Here is a 23,656-nt window from a genome sequence, read left to right as displayed (position 1 = left end):
AAAATGGTTGTTCGCATCGGGGAGAAGGAAAAGGTCACTTGAGACTTGGCCAGGAAAAAAGGGATGATGAGGAACATCCTTCTCCAGGATTTTTGTGAGATGTTCATCAATAAATTTGTGATGTTCAGCTGGGCTTTATTCTGGTCCATATACATCCTGTTGCTTTGATTGGTGGCCTTTTGCAATTGATATGGCCTCGGAGAATTTCCAATGTATCCCTATAGTATGTTCCTTTGCTTACAGTTGTTTGTGATGGTATGCCATCTGATATGACATTCCTGAATATCAAAAATTGATATTATTATAAATTTTCCAACAAAAGCACCACTACTTGGGAATTAATTTGGGTAATGCCAGATATTTCCACCCAGAGCGTAGCTGTTTGCTTTCAGGAACAAAATACTGAAGCCAAATTGCATCATTTGTGATAATCTTTTAAAGAAACTCCTCATCTTTCTGTAACTTCAAATTCATCTGCAAACAAAACAGCTTGCATTAATCCTGTTGTTTCGGTGTGAGCAATTTCAGAACTCATAGTGCACAAACGTGTGTCATGTGTAATTTTTTCTGTTACAAGTTGGTAAGTGGTACCCAATGAGAATTTCAATTTATTGGTGCTCTTAATGTTATTAAACAATTTTCTCCTCCCATGGAAGCTGTGGGTGATAATGTATGTTTTCACAAGAGCAGTGACCGAAGCTCGGGGTTCACCTACTTTTGAAATTGATAGTTTTCCCTCTTTAAACATTTAAACCATCTTCTAGTTGATCTATGGGGATGTATACACTTTCCACAAACCTCCTGCTGCAGTACATAGGCCTCAGCTGATGATTTTTTGAGACAAAAGCATGATTTCAATGTAGTATACCTTCATCATTGTCATAGGTAAACTGAGCATTTCAACATTGGCTACCAGTTATGTAATGTTGTAGTCAAATCAATGACACTTATACCACACGTGCTTGTACTTCATGTGGATTGCTAGTGTGGGGAGCTTAGACAGGATAAAAAGGCACTCGGGTCACTTGGTCCATTGTGCCTATCCATATTTAACCTGCCTTCCATATGGAAATGGAATAAGACCAACACATTGAAGTTATGGAGGTCACCTATCCAACCTCCATCTGAGCTCAACATTTTTTAACTTTAGTGATCTATTAGGAACTTGTGTGTCAATGTTGCTTGGCCCTTACCCACCACACATAAGTAACCCATTAAGCTAACAATATAGCATCAAATTAAATTGTTTCAGAATAAATTATCTGAATAAAAAATCTATAATCTCTAGTGAAGGTTGTCCTTTTATTATCAGTTAGCCTCTGTATTTTCACCTTAATACTTCACTGTCATTTCTGACATTGACATGGAAGAGGTCACACATTCTAATGCACCATAAAGTTGTGTTGGCAGGGGCCATGATTACTGTTACTTGTATAGTCATCTCCGACCGATCTCTAAAGGGAGGGAGCAAAAGAAAGGGATCTACAAGGTATCTGTTACACAGGCAGATGCATATGAGTCTGATCCCAGTGGGGTGGCCATTTCTATTGCTGTAAAGTTGGTGTTACATTTAGAAACTTTCAAGGAAAGTAGTTGGAAGTGATGTCAATTATTTTTCCATGATAATAGTATGTACAGAAACTAACTGATACTGAATCCTCACTTAGCCCACAGTGCCAGGTGACATGTCTGGCAGAAGGGAGGTAAGGTCTCAATGGTCTTCATCATGGTAAATCCTTGCACAATCAAGCTACCAACAGGGTAAAAGAAGCTCAAAAGAAGATGGAATCTGTTAGGCTAGGGACAGGGAATATTAGGATGATGATAAGGATGAGAAAATTATAAAATATCGATAAAGAATGGAAGTACAGATGAAGTCTTGTGAGATGGAGAGAGAGTGCGATGATTGGAGTAATAATTACAGAGTAATTTATGGTAGAACGAGAAGTAATATGCAGTAGCCTTAAATTTAATAAACTGAGGAGAAGAGTGGTGGACAAAGAGTGAGTGATAGCATTTTATTGGTGCTAATAAGGTAAGACAGCCAAGGGAGTGCAGTTATTGTTGAGTGTTTTACGGAAGTAATGTGAGAAATGCAGGATGAAGATTAACTGAAAGAAAGCCAATGTAATGAGATTATCACAAAAGAGGAAATCTATGTTAAACATTAAGTACAAGGGCATAAGCTAGAACGGTGGGGGCACTCCACATATTTGGGCAGTATTTTGGAAGGAAATAGACATGATAATCAGGTGAAGAACAGCATTCACAAAGAAAGTTTTTGCATGAAGAATTGTATTGATGAGATGTATGCTAAGGGAAGGCATTAAGAAAAGATTAGTATGGAGTTTAATATGGAGAATAACTGTTACAATATTTTGAACCCAAAGGTCATTGAGGAAGTTTTAAAGATGATGGGAAAAAATAGAAAGTTTCAAGGAGGAATAAATATTAAGAAAATAAAAAATAGTGAGTGGAAGTGGAATATTAAAGGCTATGGAATAATAAATTTGTTAAAATAAATACTCCAACTTAAGATGGATTATGCACATTCAATAGAATATAACATCAGGGGAACCTTGGGTCCCTGATGGTTCATACATTATATCATAATACGAACTTCACATACCAGAGGCAGTGAGAATTATCTAGCTAAAATGTATCCAATATTATGCAAAATATGGTTAATATTTACAAATGAATGTGACTTGGTGGCTCATGACCTTTCCCCTGCCACTACTCAGTGAACTTGTTCATTTACATAGGATATTTGATCTTTAGGTTCATTTGCAATAGGATATGTGATCATTATATTTTCACCTCTGTTTATCCACCAATTTTCAAGAATTCTTCCATGATGATCCACCTGAATAACCACTGTACAAGTCCTGGATTTTCATCAGCTACAACAACAAATAAAACTCAAAGTTAGAACATTCATTACTAAATCCCAAATTGTATTAACTTAGGCTCTTCCTCTCTGGTGTAGATGAGAATATTCAAAGACACTTCATCATCTTAATCAATGGAAAGAGTTTGGGGTTCATGATCATAGCATACCCTGATAGTGCCCTCCAACTTCGGTTGCATTAGAGCATGAATATGAAACTGAATGAACTGAGGAAGTCATGACAAGCATGAAAGAAGCCTCCCAATGTTTTTAAGGGAAGCTTACTGAATCCCAGCCTCTAGCATTGTCCTAATCCAATATGTACAAAGGTTTTGGAATTCTAGCACTTTGTATAGAGCCAATTCCCATTGGAGATTATATGAAGCCTATCTAAATATCTCTTGGTCACCACAGAGAGCCAAGAATAATTTGAGATTTCATTACTGGCCTGAATGAAATGCTAATCTAGTTTGCTGTGGAAGTTATTAAAATTTGTCTGTGCTTTATATACCCATAAATTATGTTGTACTCAATATGCTGGCCTGCCTCCATGGGCTATCATATAATTACAGAATCTCCTGCCTAACTTCTGAATGTGACCTTTTTGAAATGAACCACTAGCATGACTTAATTTAAAAATATAATAATAGCAATACCATCAGTGCTAATGAAGTGGATATATCTATTAGGTATTGTGAATTAATAGCAAATATTTAATGGTTATCACACCAAGGAATTACAGTTTGTGATATTCAACACACGCCCTATCAACTGGTATTTGCTTACCAGTTTAAAAATTTGACATAATTTACAAAACAATAGCATTGAAAATGATGGAAGTTCGTAAGAAATAATCATTAATTTAATTTTGGAGTGTAGAATGTTACGAGTATATGGCAGGATTGCAAAACGTGATAATGTCAGCATTCCATGATTTCATACATGGTACTCTTAATGAAATCTTCACCTATTTTACAATATTTTGCTTGATTTATTTGAAAAACTACTTGCCTTCAAAAACATTGGCAGTGAAATACCTGACCTGGTATTTTATTCCCAATAGCTGTTAAACTCAAGAATATTTCATAAATATCATAATCTGGGAAAATATGAAATCTTTCAGTCTTAAATCGATTTTGAGAAGTAAATTAATTAAAAAATAAATCGTTTATTTGAACCCTAAATATTGGTAATTACCACAAAGTTATTCTTCCTATCTTTATTTATAATTAAATTAATATTTACCATGCACACATAATTTAATTGATCTGATGGTTCTTGGTAGGTAATGGCTTAGCCATTTTGAAAAAATGATTTGGTCAGATCACAAAAATTGTGCAAGGTTCTGACTGAGGTTGGATGGGTGACCTTCATACCTTGTGGTGCTCTTGTCCACTGCCTACCTGTGGAAGAGAGGTAAGCATGGGTTTGTCACAATCAACCATACATTTTTAGTGCCCAGGACTCCTGTTGAGGAACCTCTCACCCCAATCTAATCGAATAACATGCAGTGTGTATAATCGTGTAGAGCAAACTAATAATGTATTTTGTAGAGATGCAATTGATCATAGTGTGCCTGTGTACTTTGTATCCAACATTAGTCATTTAATGGCTCCATGATTGACCATACTCATGTAAATACTCAAGGACTCCTTCTTCCCACGGACAATACGGGATAGCAACTGTAGGATTATAGATAGTAAAAATTCCACTTGCCACCCTTCAGTGTCTAAAAAATAATTAGTTCTACTTAAATGCATGCTCCTCCACTAACCTTATGTGTTTTGTTATAATAACCCATTCTTTCCGAATGACCTCATTCGTGTTCTGTTCATCTGTTTTTAAGTTTCCCTTTCAATCCCTCGTCCCTCTCCGCGGGGGGAAATTCCTGCTACCTGCAACGTTGGGTCGAATTCCCTTCCTTTTACTGTCTCTTTGGGGGGTTGAGTGTTTTGTGGTGCATTTTCATGTGGTAGTGATGTTTCACATTCTTGCTTGTTGTGTCCTGGCTTGCGTGTTTTAGGATGGCTTTCGTGCTGTATCCTGGGGTGCAGTTTTTTGTTGTTTGGCGGTGTATGTGTTTGCATGAGTATTGGATGGAGGGAGTTTTGCATGAGTGTGTGCGCTGCTGGGGTGTAATTTTCCGTGTTGTTTTTTGCATGTGGTATTTTTCGTTTTTACGGTTGGTGACCTAACACCCCCCGCCACACGCCCTTGCGGCGGCTTGCGGGGTATTATGTAGATGTAGATGTAGAAATATGTGCTCCTGAATTGAGTAGAAATATTTGTGGTGATGGTAGCAACAATTAAGACAATGGTCTTGCTCATTAATTGTTATAAACTGTAAAATTGTAAATTTTGGTAAATAACTCAATATAAATTTGAATTGACATAATGTTTTGACCTTTGAAGAGAGTTCTCTGTGATGTCGATGTGACAAGGTATATGTGGGAAGTTAGCTTTGTGAAATGCCACTTTTGCATTTTGAAGGGAGCACTCATACTTACGTTTTTATACTATAATTGTTCTAGTAGAATCCATGGAATGGTGTACTGCACTGTAGTAACTCAGAAAGGGAAGCTCGACACCAGCAAAAATTCCATTCTTCTTCCTGGAAATATGCCAAGTACATATTGGCATGAGAAACCAGTGCTATAATGTATATTCAATCTATTGCCCCACAGCATTTTAGGAAAAGTACTGAGACCATCATACCATTTATGTACAAGCCTCCTTCAATCAACGCTTCAACTGCAAGGGGAGACTCAATTTAATCCTTCTCCTCCTGCCATGTTTTTTTTTCTCATTTCATGGGTGGCTTCAATTTGGTACAGCACCAAAGATCATGCAGAAAGTATAAATCATATGAATTTAAAGCAGGGTTTGAAGCCAATTAGTGTTTGTCATGGAAAATGAATTGATTTATGGCACTATGTTATTATAGAGGCTTCATTCTTTTTCCATGAGTTTCTGTTATGCAGGTTGTTTGGGTGGCAAGAGTATCACCCCCAGTCGTAGAGGGATCTTCAGGCTAGGGTGAAGCTGTTGTTTCCAAAATAGTTGGGTTCTGGCACAATTTTGCTCAAGGTCAAAATGATATTGTGGTCACCCAAACAACCTCCACAATGGAAACCACTGGAAGAGGAATTTAGCTCTCACCAGCTACATTTCGTGGAAGAAATTATAATTATGTTTTGAAGTTTGTATGATAATGTATAATTTATGGCATTTTCTTAAAAAGAAAAGTTAATAATATGTATTTGTGATTTCTTTTTATACTTCATTCAACTGATAGTCTTAGATTCAAGTCATGAAAGTTTTTATGTGAAAAATTTTGCTGCCATGTCATTTCACTTACTTCTCAATATGGACCTTTTCTTCTCTACCTATACATGGCCAGGATAAGATTTGATTGTACAGGATTTAGCTTACATACAAGTGTGATTGGATATGTATACTGTGAACCCTAATATGCAATTAGTACTCTCCACTATTCAGAAAATTTCTGAAAGATTAAGATGAGGTAGGTACCTTAGTTGATCATTCAAAATGAGGATATATAGGACCTATATGTAAGTTTGTGAAAATAATTCGCCAAAAAGAGAAATCTTGTCAAAGACTAAATGTGATGTAGGAAAATATATCTTGCAAGAGTTTCAGTTTGTCAAAAATACCTTATGTCTCAGTCTCCATTTGAATATTTCCCCTTCAAATTAGACATAGGTACACCAGCAATTCGTGCTTTGCTAGAGGCCTATGACACTTCTACAAAATGTAAAAATTCCTCATGGGTTCTGTTCCTGTACCCTTAGGCCCCATTTCGCAAATGATTTCTCAATTTTTGTGGTTAACAAAATTTAGTTTTACCTTTCTCTTTCTGGTGGATTTTGTTTTGGATATTATTTTGCAAAATACCAACCTATTTTCCCATTCTTCATTTAAATTTTAAATATCAATACCATAAAAAACAAAATGCATTGCATCTTAAATCCATACGAACTCGAAATTATTGCTTATCATGTGAATTAAATGCAGCTAGTGCAACTCTGGTTATTTTAATTGGTTGCTGATCATATAAATGTGATATTATCATTTGAAATCATAACTACACCAGCTTTTATTCAGTTTTTCTTTCCTGGAGATGGCCAAGGTCAAGAAGTGAAAAACCTTTTACAAAGCAAGAAAATATCACTGTGTACCTTATCTCTTTACCCTTAATTGTTACATTTTAAGTGCATAATATAATTAGGATAATACTGCACTACCATTGGCTCAATCTATTTACTTGTTCAACATTATTCAAGTACGTTTAACTTTAAGATGTTTCACTTATTTTGAACACCAGAGTATATTTACATGTATGTGTTAAACTCAGGCTGTACCTTGTTCTTCATCCCCAATTGCAAATATATAAGTAATTATTCTGAAGATGACATTATTATTTCTCAAAGACAATAATGGTCCTAAGCTGCATTAAAATCTGCATTTTCTCCTAGTAGCATAATTTTTGTGACGAAGGATGCCTGAAGTAGGCTATACCCTTGACAAACTGCTATTTTTAAAATAATTGGAGTATTTTTAAATACATATATACATAAATATACAGTTTCTCATGTGACTTAATGAACTATTAATGTTATATTCATGGGAAATCCAGATCTGATGCAGATAGCTATAGCACCCAAAATGGCTAAGAGTCATTCGTATCCGCATCGCTCATGATGTTGCATTTATATATGACTTCAAAGTCATCACATGCTTATGTGTATGCCACCTAAACCTTTCAAAAAGTTTAAATATTTATATTGTGCTTATCTGTTTACTCTTATCTTCTGATTATTCTGTAACTTAGTAGTTGTTGCCTTGCTTGATATATCTACACCATTTCAGGTCTGGATATAACCTCTCCAGGTGAAGGCTCCAAGGGGTGATTAATGACATCTTCTTATGTACCTTGGGATGGACAAATGTTTTTTAATAAAAATTTTGGACTGAATAAAATTGAGTAAATGAAATATGACTTCATTGGCCAGGGTCAATTTTGACCCTCTGCTAGCATGAAAAACAATTGTCATTCCATCAACTATCTCACAATCAAGCATACGTAATGGTGTATTTTTAATACAAATAAATTTACTTCATTATTTTACAACCTAGACCATAACTAAAACTAGTTATATGCCATTTTTGGAATTTATTATGCTCATTGCAAATTTTTCATGTTTAGCAATTTGCATCATGATAATGGTAATTTCCATTTAGATTCACTATTGGCTTGAATTTAGTACATTCTTGTAATGGAATTTTCCATTCAATCGCGTGTATTAAAATTAAAAGTTTTTCCACGTAATAATTCCCTAAGAATTGTTTTTTTTCTAGGGCTCATTTACAGTTATACCAAATTCATCAATAAAATCCCTTCTTCTGTTTTAATATCATCAAGATTAAGGAAGGACATAACAGACCCAAAACAATGTGAATCAGTTATCAAAATTGTTAGTTTAAATGTCTCCAAGAAAAGATTAATGCGTGGTTGTGCTGAAAATGGTGACATTTATTTTTAACAATGAAACCTCATGATAATCAGGTCTTCCATGTAAAGGATCTATTAATCATTTTAACCCATGCTAATAATACTTCCTGTTCTGGAATATTTGTGGTTTAAATTTATTTTTCAAAAATGAAACATTTTTTACTTCTCCTACCCTGAATATATTCTTTAAGATAAGACTAGGATTTATGATGAGTTCACATCTTTCATATACTATGGAGCCTCTGGTATGGACAATCAAATAATCACATCACTGAAATTTTTATATATATTATCATTTAAAAAATTGGGTATTTTTTGAACTATCTTTGGGAGTGCCCCTTCTAAGAGTGGCCTTGAGAGAACAAAATGCTTATGAAATGCCTTATTAACCTTTTATACTTTGAATACTTCTATACCTTAAATACTATTCTTTACAAATTATGCCATACAGGAAAAGTTAAAACTCATACCAACGTACATTATGCTGGCGGTAAGCAATTTTCATTACCGAAACAATATTTGGATAAATTTCTCCCTACTCTGTCACTAATGGTAAGTTTTCAGGTCCACTCTCTCTGCCTATGCATTTCCTCCATTTCTTTAGACACTTGAACTTATACCCTTATGATCTGCCAAGTAAAGTTAATAAAAAATGCATTCCTCCCCTTTGGTAAGTGTATCTTATATAAAATGGTTTCACTGTATGAAGAAAATTAAAGGTGTTTGCTACTACTATACTATTCACAACATAACACATAATTACCATGCCTAGCAGCAGTGGCTTAAATGTCTTTGGCTACTAACCCAGAGGCCACAGATTTAGTGCTCGCCTCAGGATTTGGCATTTTTGATTGTCCTTTTTTTATTTCATGTGTGAAATCTAATGTTAAGGGCCAAAGATGGCTGTGTTTGGATCAGGGTTCAATGAATTACATTGAAGGACTAATGACTAACATCAGTTAAATTTTGGGCATATTGCTTGCTTATCATATAATGCCATTCTGATGAACATCACTTCCACCAACATAATTAGTAGCATAATGTATGGATAGTTGAGAATGCCATAAATTACATATTGATATTTTCTAGAGAAAGTAAAAGGAAAACTATTATTGCCACATTTTAGGAAGCAATTGGATGCTGAAATAATTTCCTGTTGCAGTTGGCAGATACATGTTTATAAGAAAGTGACAGTATGTGAAAACATTTTCCTGGTGTGTGCATCTCTGTAGATCAAATAAAATCAGGCCAGATTAAAGAAGGAGTCTTTGAAACTGGGTGACGAATACCAAATAGTCAGAGAAAGTGAGAAATGAAGAAGTATTCAGCTCAGTAAGAGGACAAGATAATATGGAAAACAAAGCAGATGGATTTGAGTATATGCTGTAAACATGATGGAAGGAAATGTGCCACATTAAAGACTTAGGAAATATACATATATAAGGAAAATAATATGATGGAGAAAGTGAAGATATAATGGGAAAAAAGAACAAGCTGAGTTGGGACAAAATCTTTGGCCTTTAAAGATTGGTTGAAGTGGCAGGTGAATAATTAGTTCAAGAGATCATATTCAGAAATACATACAAGAGAAAAGGAAATAGTTTCCTTTGCTTAATGAAAATCGTTCAGAGTACTTTGAATTGAACATTAGTGTATGGTGTAATGGAGAAGAGATTGGAGACAGAGATACAGTCATCAACAAATGAGAACTGAATCAAGATTCTCCTTAGTGAAAGAAGAGTAATTTAGCTGACTCCTATTAATTAACATGTGAAGCAATTCTTTTTCATATCACTTTGAATCCTCTCATTTGAACAGTAACAATAGTTTGTTTTAGAGCTTAGGTGGGTGTTAAATATTTGGAGCTAATTATCATGATTATCACTTTGGTTTGTCACAATCAGTTTTTGTTGGTGAAAAGGGGACATGATAGTCCAGTAGGTAGAGTAATGGGCTCCTGACTGGCGGGCCCGGGTTTCATTCCAGGTGATGCCTCTCAGCATCCTCAGCTCCACCCAAGCTGTGTGCTTTTTCTGGCAAGTGGTCTTCCTTGGAAACTACAAGTGGCACAGAGAATGGTCCTGACCCCCCCCCCCCAATCCTAATGAGTGAATTGCACAATCTATGTAGGGTGTAGTATTAAGTGAGCTTTACCCTAAATTATATAAGCACCCTTCAGATCAATTACTGTGATTTGGTGAATCAGCAATAAAGGTAATCTCATGCATTTCATGAGTTGATGGATTAACCTTTGAAACAGATAAATAATGTGAAATATTATTCAGTTGTCCATGGTTAATTTACTGATAGTCTTCCATGGTTAAGTTTGGTTATCTTTACCACTCGAAAGCTAATTTACACCTTCCAAATAAACACATCTCAATTTTCCTAACTTTTTAAAACAGTAATTTCAAAATTAGAAATGAGGTGTGAAAGTGCAAGACGTTTTTTGAGTTATATGTTATTGGAGTTAAGAATTCAGCTCATACACGTATTGGAGCAACAATTAAATTTTTTCAAAGAATTTGTACAAAACTAATCAACTTTGAGGCATGTTTCTGGTAACTTCATAAGAGAACTGTAATAGAAAAAGAAACTTGGGTGCTTCAAAGGGATGTTTGACACTATCTCTTAACATGAAATGGAAAATAGATTGGATTTCTTGTCAAATGGATACAGTGTCTACATCATAAGTATCATTTGCATTCTGGAAAACAGAACACAACTACAACAACTTTCTCATAATGTTGTAACCATGTCACCAACTGGATGATATAATAGTTGATCATGGGTAAATGAATTAAAGTAGCCTTTCATGATCAACCATTGTTAATCGTTTGCAACTATTAGGTCTGAAATACAACATGCACAAGCCCTAACAGTTCTAAAACAATCTTGTAGCATTTCTTTGAACAATAATCAATATTTCAATACTTAATGCTAAAACGAATGCCTATTACTTAAGAGGTATTTATTTCATAATGGCAGGTGGACATTTATTAGTTTTACAGGGAAGATATCCGTTGATTTCATCCTAACATTTTCTACAACTGCATCATGGGGTATCAGCAACATTGGGAAATATCACCATAGAGTAGAAAATCTTATTCTAGCTGCAATTACACACCCTCAGATTAACTCAAAGAATGCATTAATGATTTTGCATGAAATCTTATAATAAGAAATTCATTGGCAGTGGCACTATGCTTAGGAGTAGGAGTACTAAAGAATTTATTGAAAAATTCAATTAGTATATGAGGTAAACGAAACCCTTCAAAACAATCTGATTTTTTCATGGATACTAACTTCTCAACAACTTATGTTTACAAGTGCAAGTGAATTAATTAGCATTTTTTCTCTGGAGCTTGAGTTAATTTCTGTTCAGCAAAACTGAATCAGCATGACCTTTCCTCACATCAATTATCGAATAATTTTTACTTGACAACAAATCAAAATTTTAATAAATTTGATTATTCTGGTAATACAAAGGCAATTTCACGGTAAAAGAAAGCATTTCAATGTAAATTTTCTTCATGGCAAACACAAATTCAAAAGTGCACACATCTTCCAGCATCGAGTTCGCCGTTTTCACCAGAGAGGCGCGGTCGTCATTACAGTCCAGATTTTATTACATTTTTTGAAAAATAAATGTCATAAATATGAATTGTAATAATCAATTAAATGACTTGAAAAATATTTGCAAAAATTAAACTTACAGAACACTCTTTATTGCTTTATGTGAAGTGTTGTCTGCTACCGGAAATATGGAATTTGGCGCCCCACCTCCATGATTGGGCTACTCTTTTAATTCGGCTCTTCGGCTGAAGGAATTCATTTATCAGTGCAAAGAGGTTGTGCTGGTTGTCGGATTTTGGGCGTGTTTATATCTTGATTGTGGAGAGTTTGATCATATAACATTCTTTTAAAATACTATGGAAATAAGGTGACACGTACACTGGATATTTGTGAACCTGGGATAATAAGGAGAACCCCGAATCTTCAAAATGGGTAAGTCGCCCTCTAAACCCGGCCAGCTATATTGCAGTGTGTTCTAGCTTAGTTATTTTTGGAGAATTGTTACTGCTACCGCGGTTGGATCGTGTAAGCTAGTTTTTATATTTCAAAATTTATCCATGAAAGTACGGAGGCTATCCGGTTTTCTCACTGATTATAATATCAAGAGAGTGATTTGGTGATAATGTTAGGGTTCAAATATGTGTTATTTTTGCTTACTCTTAGAATTCTGTTTTTTTTCTGACCGATACATGTGGAGTTCAGTGTAGAAATTCCTAAAGGCTTGTACAAATCTTTCAGTTAGCTCAAGTCGGTCTTTCTATTGACGGGTTCCCAACATCAGTAAATGCGTAAACACGAGCCGCACTTAGTGCTTATATGCTGCCGAGCTGAAAAGTTTATTTTTGACAAATATTTCGGGTGAAGTATATTTCGTAACATTTATTAATGGCACTGGTGCTATTTTCTCAGAGGAAATTTCTCGTGTGTTGTAAACGTGATCGTTGATTCAAGATTTGCACGATAATTTTACAGATAAATCGATTGTACAGCAGGGGGCGTGGTGGACGGTGCGTCCTTCTCACCGTATTCCTGATTTTCGTTTGACTGACTCATCGTAGCCTAAAATGGCAGACCACGAAATAAGGGTTGAGAGAAGGATAAGACTGGGACTTAGTTGATGGTGGGAGGGATAATTAGGAATTCGCACCTGTATTATTACAATGACTAATTCGGCATGCACAGTTGTCGTGAGTTCTGTATTACTCTTTAGAAAGCAAGCGCTTTAATATTATTTGTTTCGGTGAAGCACCTTAATGTTATGTTATCCGATTATGGAATAGAAATTTGAAAGAGGAGATCTTGTTTAGTCTATCAATATTGATCAGAAACAAAATTATCCTATGTAGGCTTTTAGTTATTCTGCTCGTTGTGTGTTATATTTTCTCTTAGCTAAGGTGGAAAGAGCCAATCTGGGACCCATTGCGCAGCTTGGGGAATGAACAAACAAGCTGCGAGTGTACGAATCTTTTCTCGCGTGATTAGTTATTTTTGGAAAATTTTGAGTACCGCTTCCAGAGGGTTGAACCAGCGGCGTCGGGCTTTTCTTGCGTAAATTGTTTCATCTTCTAATTACTAGTGACAACTGTTAGATCTAGAGGCAGGAACTGATATTTTTACCTGGTGAAATATGTAGTGGAGGCAACACGAGATATTTCAACCTTAGAGCAATATACCTCCGAACAATACGATATTATTTTTTCTTCATGTCGTTTTTGTCCTTCATTTAGACTTTAAGCGATATTTCAAGGATATGTGACATGCTCTTGGTATATTAATTACAGAAATTGTGGAATTTAAGACCATTTGTTTATGATTTTTATGCCATTGAACCCGGATGACATTTAAATCATTTTGCTTCCCTCATCTTTTCTGCTTGGATTGTGCAGGGAAGAGAGTTTGCATATCTTATTACGATTCTGATTTACTGATTCGTCGACGATTGTTGTTTCCTTATGATTGGCGCAAATCGTTTTAGTTTGACTGACCATAACAGACTAGGTCGGCTCTTTTGTCGTTTACATCTGAATGGTCCTCCATTCTGCGATCTTTTGAATGTCGGAATGAGATTGAGGACGCTTGCGACGTCCCCCCTGTGGAGCTCTCCCGTTCTATGCAAGTTACATACATCCGTTGAGTTAGCCGAAGTGTCAATAACGCGATCCCATCGTTTGTAATTCCCGCAATAACATTAGCAGTAATATTTTCATTCGCCAAGCCTTGGGCTTATTAGGAACTTCAAATATATTTACCTTACATGATGCCCTGCAGGCAATTTTCTTGGTTTCTTCTGGTTTTATTTTTGTAGCAGAAAATAGCATTTTAATTTTAGGCTAGCGTTACCTTGTCATCTTCCAGGCTCATGCGTATTACCTGTCACCGGAATGTACATATTCGGGTGATAGTTAGAAAACCTACACGACGTACCTGAAATCCTGGCACTATACCCATGCGCTTATTAATGCTTCTTGAGTTGCACTAATTACCCTTTTAGCATACTCTCTGAGTAAAACTAAAACTATCAATCAGATATGAATTTAGTAACAGTTTTTATTTCATTGTTATTCCGAGGCAGGCATTTTGTGTCAAAACCAAGTGTCTTGCCTCAGGGACCTGTAACTTCGATTTCACTTGATTTCTTATCGTAATACTATATGTAGAACTAACTGTTGGATTTCGCTTCTGTTGACCGAAGTAACCCGTTCGCGAGATGACGGTGAGCGAACTGCCCAGTTGTACGGCTCTGGTCTTCTTCGTGGTCTCCGTCATTGAAGGCACACACGAGCTTATGTTTGATGTAATTAGTCTTCAGATGCAATCCGAAGTTAATTCTCCGTTTTCGCTGGAGAATACCATTAAATTTCACTTTCGTAAGTTGAGACCAGTTGAAGGTGTTCCTCGGCGCCTGTATAAAACCTAAACCTAATTCATCCTAATCCTAAAAACAATTCATGCATCAAGCAACATTTTAAAAGTGAGTGCATGCTAGCTTTCTGGATGGGAAGATTTTCTAGCAAAAACCGGTGAAGTAAATTTGTTTTGCCATAATAAATTGAGTCACCGTTGATACTTTCGTATATTAATAACCTATTAAAACATATCGGAGCGATCTCTTGCTCGTGGCCCTCCCGCATTGCGGTAACTTGCCGCCCCTAGTTAACGCTGCTGGTTTACCTCACCTGTAAGGGACCGATTGCTATATTCCAAAACGATTGCTTTTTTTAAGGAAGTGTCATAGGTTTGCCTTCTGAAAAGAGTGATTGTTTTAAGCAAGTATATTATTTTCCACCCGAATCACTTAATCCTTCGCTCTTTTAAAAAAAAGGTATCCACAGTATAATTTGTTTGCATCGGCCTAGGAGAACCTGAGTTACCTTGACGGTGAAACTAGGTTCGGAACATCAGTAAGCTCAAGTATCTGGGAGTCAGGTGCTAAGTGTTTTCCGATTAGTGTGCCTAGGAACGTGATGAGTTTATAACGAAACCACCCACTATTGCATCGATCGCGCGACTGTGTGGGAAATGTCTCCTTGATTCGCTAACTTGGTTATTGCCTTTTTCGCATTGGCCTTATTGGCTGCATTGAAATTGCGGTTATACAAAATTTAGTATATACCTTGATTATAATACATTGGTATCCGTGCTAATCTAGCTTTATTTCATGCCTGCCGGTACTGCTACTCGGATACTTTCGCCGAAAATGGGAGGGTGGTAGCATAGCGGGAGCATTTTCACAATGAAATAATGAAAAGAAATTCCTTAATGCCCAATTGAAATCGTTTAGTACGAAATGCAATTTTGTACTTCCCATTAAATTTTTTTATTAAGTAATTTGATGCTAAAGGTGTAATTAGTGGCAGTGTTTCCTCTGATTTCGAGAAGGCGTGTTAGTTTGTGTAATTCATTTGTTTTCATTAGCAACTTCGTTTACCATATATACATGTACGATTTCATACCAAGTTCGCTGCCATTAATTTCCAGATCCATTTAAATTCGCATGACCCTAATACTCGTACCAAGAGTTCGGACTTACCCTTGGGCACCTTTCCAATTGCGTCAATAATGTACGAGGAGTTCCTATAAGGTGTGGTATGACCCCGGTGAAGGAGATCTCGGCACCCTGGGTCATGAAACTAAATCATTAAAGCTATTCGAATTCCCAGGTGACCCGGGCGTAGAGATTCTCCCTCTTCATTGTCCACGGAGCCAAATTTTCCTTTGACTTTCCCTGAATGATTTTGGTCTCAACAGAATTGAAAAAACATATCCCCATAACGCGCGCTATTGCATCGTTGCGTGTGCTTCAACATTGTGTTCATTTCGAAATGAAAATGGCCTCGTATTGTTTCAGCCGCGTTTACAATGTATGAGGATTTAAGCTAAATTCTAATCGCACTCTACTGGACCTTACGGTAAATCGTTTCCGATCACGGCCGTCGACACTAGGTTCTTGACAGGATCCAAAGAAACGCTTGTCATCCAGCAGCTAAGGCCTATTTCCTAAAAGGTTTGTGTCCATTTATCTTGTTCGACTTAAACTATGTGGGCTAACCCTCTGTCGGTTTATCAAATAATTTGGAATGGGGGCATTGATTAAATGTAGAAAATAAATGGGATTAGTTTTTATACTAATCGAGTTAAATTACTCTTAGTAAGTACATCACGTCAATTCAAGTCTTACTAGGAGAATGAGTAGGTCGGACTTAAATAAATTTTTCTACGCTCAATCAGTTTCGGGAACATGAAATTGAACAGGTAAAGATGTTATTGTGCATTAGTTACATTACATTTGGGATATGCGGCTAGCATTTGGGATAGAACGGTGAAAGTATCAGTTCAGGAATTAGATGAAGAGCCACTCGATTTGTTAAAGTTTTACGGGGAGAATGTAAATATAGTATCATAGGTTAACGAGGAAAATATGATGGAAGTCCCTCGAAACTAAAGGTTTAGGAAAATTAGAGGGCTTTCAAGTTTAACAACTTTAAGGAAATTTATCTACCCCGCACGCTTTTTGTCGAATCGTCTACCCGGACAAAATACAGGAAGAAAACGACTAATGGATTTTTGTATTCGTTCTTTTCTACAGCGTTCTACGAGCACGAGCATCAGTCAAGTCGAAAAACGGTGTTATTATTTGCCATTCCTTTTAAAAACATCTCAGCTTTGGCAAAATTAAACCTTTGTCCCAAAGTTCCCAGCCGTAAGCCCTCTTAATGGATGTGAGTGTGTGATTCGGGTATTCATACAATGCATATTATCACTTTTGCATCTTGGAATGCCCTTGATGGTTTGATAATGTAGAAAAAAACTTAGGGGAAATCGAAAAGATGTGGGAATACTCAGGAATGTTTTGCAGAAAAGTGTGGTAGCGGGATCGAGTCTTGTAAGTTCAACTCCGCTCTTTCACTCTATGAGAAACTTGACGAGTAACGAGGCAAATTGTGGTCTGTTGGGACGTCCGGGGCACGGGGATCACCAGTAGTGTCCAAATGGCAAAAATAAGCCAATATGGAGCCTAAGGTTTTTTGTGTTGATGCTTTATTTAAATGACCTTGTGTTTTACTAATTACTGCTCTGACCACGCATTGTATCCTGTCACGTCAGTGGCAAGTAGAGTGCTTATATTTACTCATTACAAACGAGTACAATTGTTCACCTTATATACATACTGAATTGTATTGTCGTGGTGTTGAAGGCACTGGTCACTTGCTTCCGGATTAGGGGTGGTTTATTAAGCACGCCAATTGTGAAAATTTTCACCGCGTACACTGCCGCCTTTAGATATATCATTAATATGCGGACGACGTATTCATTAGTCGTCATTCTCCATGTGGTAACTTAGTGACGCCGGAAACTATGAGGGCACCCAGCAATGTTGAGAGACCATATCCGTGACACCATAATTATGAGTCGCACGTAACCACGGGTGCGGGTAACAAATAACAGAGCTTCGGGCCAAAGTCCCCTGAACAAGATACAATGAAACTTTGACCAAAAAATATTGAACCGACAGCTATGAATTCAAGTATAGTCTTCGTTCGATCGAACCCTTAACAACAGGATCGCGACAAGGCTTTTCACGTGTCGATGGACGTAAAATCTTTCATGATAGTTGTTATCTATAAGGCCACCAGCGCGTGGCAGGTGATAACAGATAACCAATTAGTTTATTGCGCAAGTATTCCGGCATAAATAAAAGAAGGGCGATTGGTTTCAGTATAGGTTGCCCACATCGCCTGGCGTTTATTATGCAGGTGCAAATTTATTACGATATCATACTAACCGGCTGTTGCGTATCGCTTCCCGTGGTGAACGAGCGTTGATCTCTGATAGGTCACTCTCATTTAATGGAGTTTTGTGTAGGAGAAATTCACGAACAAGGTTATGAGCGAGGACTCTTCATGTAAACCGTACCGTGGAATTTTAACAGTGCGAATATTACTACATTTGCATTCAATATTTTCGTGCAAAATCTCGTTCCGACGGAATGCACTTGAGCAGCGAAGGACCCTCGTAATCGCTGACGAGAGACTGCGTGCTCGCCAAAGTTAGCGTTTCCAGGTGATGATCAAATTATTCAGGAATTACGGCATGGCGCACTCGGGGAGGGGAGACTTTCCCCGAGTCTCCACTCTTCACGTGAAGTGCTTTTCACTGTGTGACACGGTAATCCCGCCCGAGTGAAATAAGTGAGTGGGTGGGAGTAACGGGCGTCGCGGCGGACAAACAAACGCATGTTATAACAACAGAGGAAGAAGAGAGGCAGGGAAACACAACGTTGTCCAGAGGCGGCCGGAAGAGAGCTCGGGCCTGTCTGGTCCCAGTGGGATGGGGGTGCGGTCGGTGGGAGGGTGACGTCACCTCTCGGGGAGGTCAGCTGCCGCGGTTGGTTGATCCAGGGGGGCGGGCGAGGGTGAGAGATTGACGGAGTGGAATGAGGAGGCAGGGGGGGTAGAGAAAGATTGAGGAGGAGGATGAGGAGAGAAGAGAAAGGTTTCTGGGAAGTGGTAGGGGGTTGGCGAGGGGCGAGAGTGGTGTCCGCGGCGGGGGTGGGAGGGGCAGAGCGGAGAAGACGAGAGAAGTGGGTGTGGGTGCCTCGACGTGTCCTCCGCCTCAGTGTTGCGTGGCGTCTCGTGAAGAAGGGAGGTATTTGAGCAGCAATAGAGTGAGAGGCTTGCGATCCGCTAAGTTCTCTTCGGCGACTACGGCGGTGCGTCGGCATCTCTCCAGGGAGTCCGGCGGCGCGTCGTCTGTGGAAGTTACGAGGATCGGGGGGTGACGTAACGTAATTCTTGCGAGTCTTCTTCTGGAAGTTTTCGATATCGAACGAGGATAATCGCCATGGTATTGCTTTGGACGGACCGGGAGGATGACAAGGGGGAGACGAGTAGTCAGGCGTCCACACTTCCCAAGGAGGAGAAGCGCTCGCGCAACGGGAGCACCTCCGGAGGCGGCACACTCGAGAGGAGTCTCGCGAGGCTGAGGAGAGGTGGGAAGGCGGCGAAGAAGACCGAGGAGGCCGGCGAAGGCCCGAGTGTCGTGGAGAAGCTTAAAGGTGAGGGAAAAAGCCCTTTGCGTGGTGATTTGAGTCGGCGATACTTACGAAATTCGCGTTCGGTGTGACTTACGCGCAGCTCGGGTAGGCCTACTGGTCGCTCCATACCCGTTCGGGATGTGGTCGTGTCAGTTAGACCATTCGCGGACCAGGATAGGAAATTTAAGATGCCCTAAACGGTGCTAGATATAAAACGTTTCGGTCATTCGCGGGTCGTGAGTTGAGTGTATTGGGACTTCGTAGATTTATATTCTATGTTTTCAAAACGCCTCAAATACCGAAGTTTTCTTGTAAACAAGTGTCGTAACCTAGATTTGGGGTGTAAGTTCGGATTGCCACACCCTCGCATCATTTACATCTTTGTATCGCAGCATAGTTTTCACAAAGTATAGTTTATTCGGAATTAGTTTGCCCTAACTAATTTATCAGGTCTTAATTGATGTAGTCGCATAGTAAAAGCAGCAATGAAGTAATTCAACGAAATATTCTACAATATGAAAAGGGATATGTAGGCAAAGAGGATAAATGTGATTAGTTTTGCTCAAACAACTTGCTTTGGGGAATTCAAACTGAGGAACAAACTCAAACTTGTTTTGGGAATATAGACATCGCCCTGCACAAAGTGATATGCCGAGACTGGATTAGGGATATTGGGTAAACCTAATCCTCCGTCGCTTAGTTTAGTAATCTATAAATGATGGCAATTACACCTTTCTGGATCGAAGAACTGCTAATGTAACTGATCGGTTTTGGCATTTCGTGGTTTATTCCACGAGTATTAAATATTTCGGGTCACATAATTCATGGTATTCAGCATTCACCTATTGTTTATTTGTTAAGGTACCCCTGGTTCAACCCCAAACGGTTTAAGATATTCCTGTTTGTATGATAATTCATGAAATATTAATTTTACTCTGATCACTTACAAGTGTAATTTGCCGTACCCTCCACAAGCCCTTGCGGCGGCTTGTTGGTATTATGCAGGTGTATATGTAGCGTACATCAGCAGCAGGAAGAAGCGACTCTTAGTATTCAGTTATGATTAGAAGAATTTACTTCAAGGTTGAAAAGGGATACACGATCATTTCCGCAGTTGGCGTGGTTTTTTCGTACGGGCTTGGCAGGTTTTCTCCTAACGAATGCGATCCTGTTGGTTCGCTTAGACCGCGGTCGCAGTGATACATAATACCTGCTGCGAGGATGTTAGTGGTGCACTGTAAAAATACACCAATGCCTTGCATTTGCTACGGTCTTTCCGGATTGGCGGTTGTTTTCTTTTTCTCCGCGCCTCCGCAAGTTCAGCCTAGCATTGAACGGAGGAATTCCATGTTTTTTTCTCCGGGAGATCTGAACGGTTGGCGGGCGCAACCAACCGTGACTCCCGTGACAAAAACTTGGCCTCTCCGTTGGTATCGCTTCCTCGGTGCCGGGCGGGGTGACTCACCTAAACCCGGCGGGCTCTTAGGGAAGAACTTCCTACCTCACCTCCTCCCTCCCACCCACCCATTGTATCTCCATCCCCTGTCTGGGAGAATGCTCTTGGGGTAGCCTCGCATACTTGCCTGCTGCGAAGGGTTGGTCCTGCGTGAGAAACGCGATTGTGGTTGTTGATGATGTAGGTTAACAATTCCGTTAAATTCGTTCAAGCATTTGGGAAAACATCATTAATATACAAAACTTCTAGATGGTAGGCGAGCGATCACAATTCCCGACCATCCACCTCAGTTGGGGTTGGGAAGGATAGTTTTTAACAGATCGATGGCATTCTATCTCACTTGTGGCGTTTTGTTCGTCCTCAAATGTACCCACGTAATATACACCAGATTATTATAAGTAGTTCTACGTAAAGTGGAACAGCGAGTTGCCTACTTCAATTAACATACAAAGTTAACCACATTTAGTACTCATCCTTTAATGAAGTGTGAATTTTACACCGTGTACACATTTGATGCCTTCTGGATTTGTATTTCAAAGTAATTAATTAGTTGAGAAACAACTTAGTGTGAGTGTTCTATTTTGAATAAACTCGTGCGTGCAATTAGAAGGCCTTAATTCAGTTTAGAGCGATGGTAAAGTTATTATTCCCACTTCGGGTTAGTCATTATGGTCGAGTATTGATTTCTGTCTGCGTATGGTCGACATTTTGGACCTTTTATTTTTTCATTCCTGTCGAAGGAGTGAAAGCATTATGGATAACGATAAGCTTTGGAATGTCGTTCGTCGAGCTGGCGTAGTTCATAAGCCTCCAGGCGCGGGACCCCCTTAAAGGGTAAGCGGATTTCGAACCATCAATTCTCGAATTGGACATACTAAAGCAGCCGGCGGCGTTTGACGTCTGAGATGAATGAACACGTCTGTCCATTGCATTCTTTCCTGCAGACGTACGTAATGGAATGTGGCTGGTTGGTGGATGGGTGTCAGCGAGCATTCAAAATAAAAATAATAATAATAAAAAATTAAATTTTACGGGATTGAAAACGTGGCGCTGCCGTCGCTATAGTTTGTGTATTTCAACCCGTGCAGGCACCCAAACGTATATTCAGCCATTGTCATGTGGTTACCTTGGGTTGAGCTGTTATTTAGGTCAACTGGTTGGTTCAGCGTTCAGCTCGGCTGGAATAGCACCTTCCTTCCATTCACTATTTTTCGAAACTGGAAATTGAGCGATATGAGCATTGTGTGGGAAATGTGAAAGGCCGCCGTGAACTGTTTTAGAGACGACTGGGCATACATGACTAATGCGCTAAGTGCTGACGGGGTAGCCCTCATCTCGAGTGTTTTGGCATCCCTCAGGGCCCGTTCGTCCAGTTGACTTGAATCTACATCTGAACGATGTCTCGAAAGGGGCGTGTGAAGGGACGTTAGGGACTCAGCCATAAATGTGAACTTATGCATAAATTATTATTTTTTAGTCTTCCGTGCATACAAGGTAGGTGGTCTTGGATGGACCCATCGCTACATTTAAAATTCTCGATAAACAAAATACAACCTGACGCTCTACCATAAAACTTTCAACTCTGTTTACTTTCTGCCTCACCTCATTCAGTTCGACGTTCCTCTCTCCCCCCCCCTCCCCGGCACAAACGTTCTCATCCTTATGATAGTATTCAACATTCCCTCGCCAGTAAACATTTACTGCATCACAAGTTTGTCGTCCTTAGATATCTCCTAACAACCATATCTCCTCCTATTCCATTCCTATTAAGTATATGCATGAGGCAACTAATAGAGAGGAACAGATTATAATTAATTAGTATTTGTTAGTTCATAGATTTCGATAATGCGTTCGAAAGGGTAAATTGGGTAGAATTAATGATTAATCAATGTATGGCGGAAAATGAGTAGATTGAAGGGATGGGCGACTTACCAGCAACCTGAACATTTCTCAGACAGGTGCGAGTGGCGAATGGATGGGCAGTGCTAGGTAGAGAGGCGCAAGCCGCCACTTGATGTTGTTGACAAGCCGCACAGGATGTTAGGTCACCTGGATAAATTGGTGGATATCATTATAATAACCTTGAAGATGATGTTATTTTTTATACCATTTTTTCGTGAAGTTATCCGTAGTGTTGGATGTTCTGGCTTCAAATGTTCGGAGACACGTCCTGTGCAGCTACCATTTAGTTTAATCGCGCCGTAATTGATTCTTATTAGTCTTTGAGGTCTCTTCCTCCTTCTAATGCTAGAAATCGTATCAGGTAGAAAGTACTGTTATTTTTGGCAATTTTAAAGAATGTTTGAAAGATATTGCCATATGTTTGTGTATTTTGGGACGCCATTTCGTTATTAGCGTAAGAAACTTGTTGTTTGAGAAGCAGTAGACTACATGGGGCGCATTTATTATTCATTTATTCTTGGGGTCCAACAAAATGCAGCGGTGATAAGGTTTGTGTTCCTGTGTTGAAATACTTTAAGTAATATAACTAAAACTTCATACGGGGTCCTCCGGGCAGGTAATAACATTTTCCCTGTCCCCTTAAGGTTTTACATCTTTGCGTAGTCAAAACCGGAAATTCCCTCTGTGTTAATAGTGAAAAATAGTCGCCCTCTAAAATGTGGGCACATTTGCATGCCCTGTTATTAAATTGGTGGGACGCGGAGA

At 38.6% G+C, this 23,656-nt stretch overlaps 2 protein-coding genes across 12 annotated transcripts in view; both read left to right on the top strand.

The window, feature by feature from the left end:
- trbd (ubiquitin thioesterase trabid) overlaps window positions 1-7,911 on the top strand; it is a 43,454-nt gene extending 35,543 nt beyond the window's left edge. For both annotated transcript variants that reach the window (XR_011700702.1, XM_071585302.1), the window contains one exon: window positions 7,781-7,911. Coding sequence is in view for 1 of the 2 variants with exons in the window: in XM_071585302.1 (XP_071441403.1) it covers window positions 7,781-7,805 (25 nt within the window). In the remaining variant the exon portion in view is untranslated. The remainder of the gene's footprint in view (window positions 1-7,780) is intronic.
- Window positions 7,912-12,238: 4,327 nt separating this feature from the next.
- The window catches only part of Unc-115a (Uncoordinated 115a), a 179,108-nt gene continuing 167,690 nt past the window's right edge, over window positions 12,239-23,656 (top strand). For 3 of the 10 annotated variants that reach the window (XM_071585292.1, XM_071585289.1, XM_071585291.1), the window contains exon 1: window positions 12,239-12,431. In XM_071585292.1, the coding sequence (XP_071441393.1) occupies window positions 12,428-12,431 (4 nt within the window). In that variant the 5' untranslated portion in view covers window positions 12,239-12,427. Of the gene's footprint in view, window positions 12,432-19,065; window positions 19,555-23,656 lie in introns of those variants that run through there. The other 7 variants (XM_071585287.1, XM_071585288.1, XM_071585295.1 and 4 more) reach the window with 6 other exon arrangements.

Source organism: Hetaerina americana, unplaced genomic scaffold (genome assembly GCF_022747635.1).
Source record: "Hetaerina americana unplaced genomic scaffold, ioHetAmer1.1.p SCAF_2, whole genome shotgun sequence".
NCBI lineage: Eukaryota > Metazoa > Arthropoda > Insecta > Odonata > Calopterygidae > Hetaerina > Hetaerina americana.
Note: the sequence above shows the minus strand (reverse complement) of the source record. Positions and strands in the feature narration are given on the sequence as shown.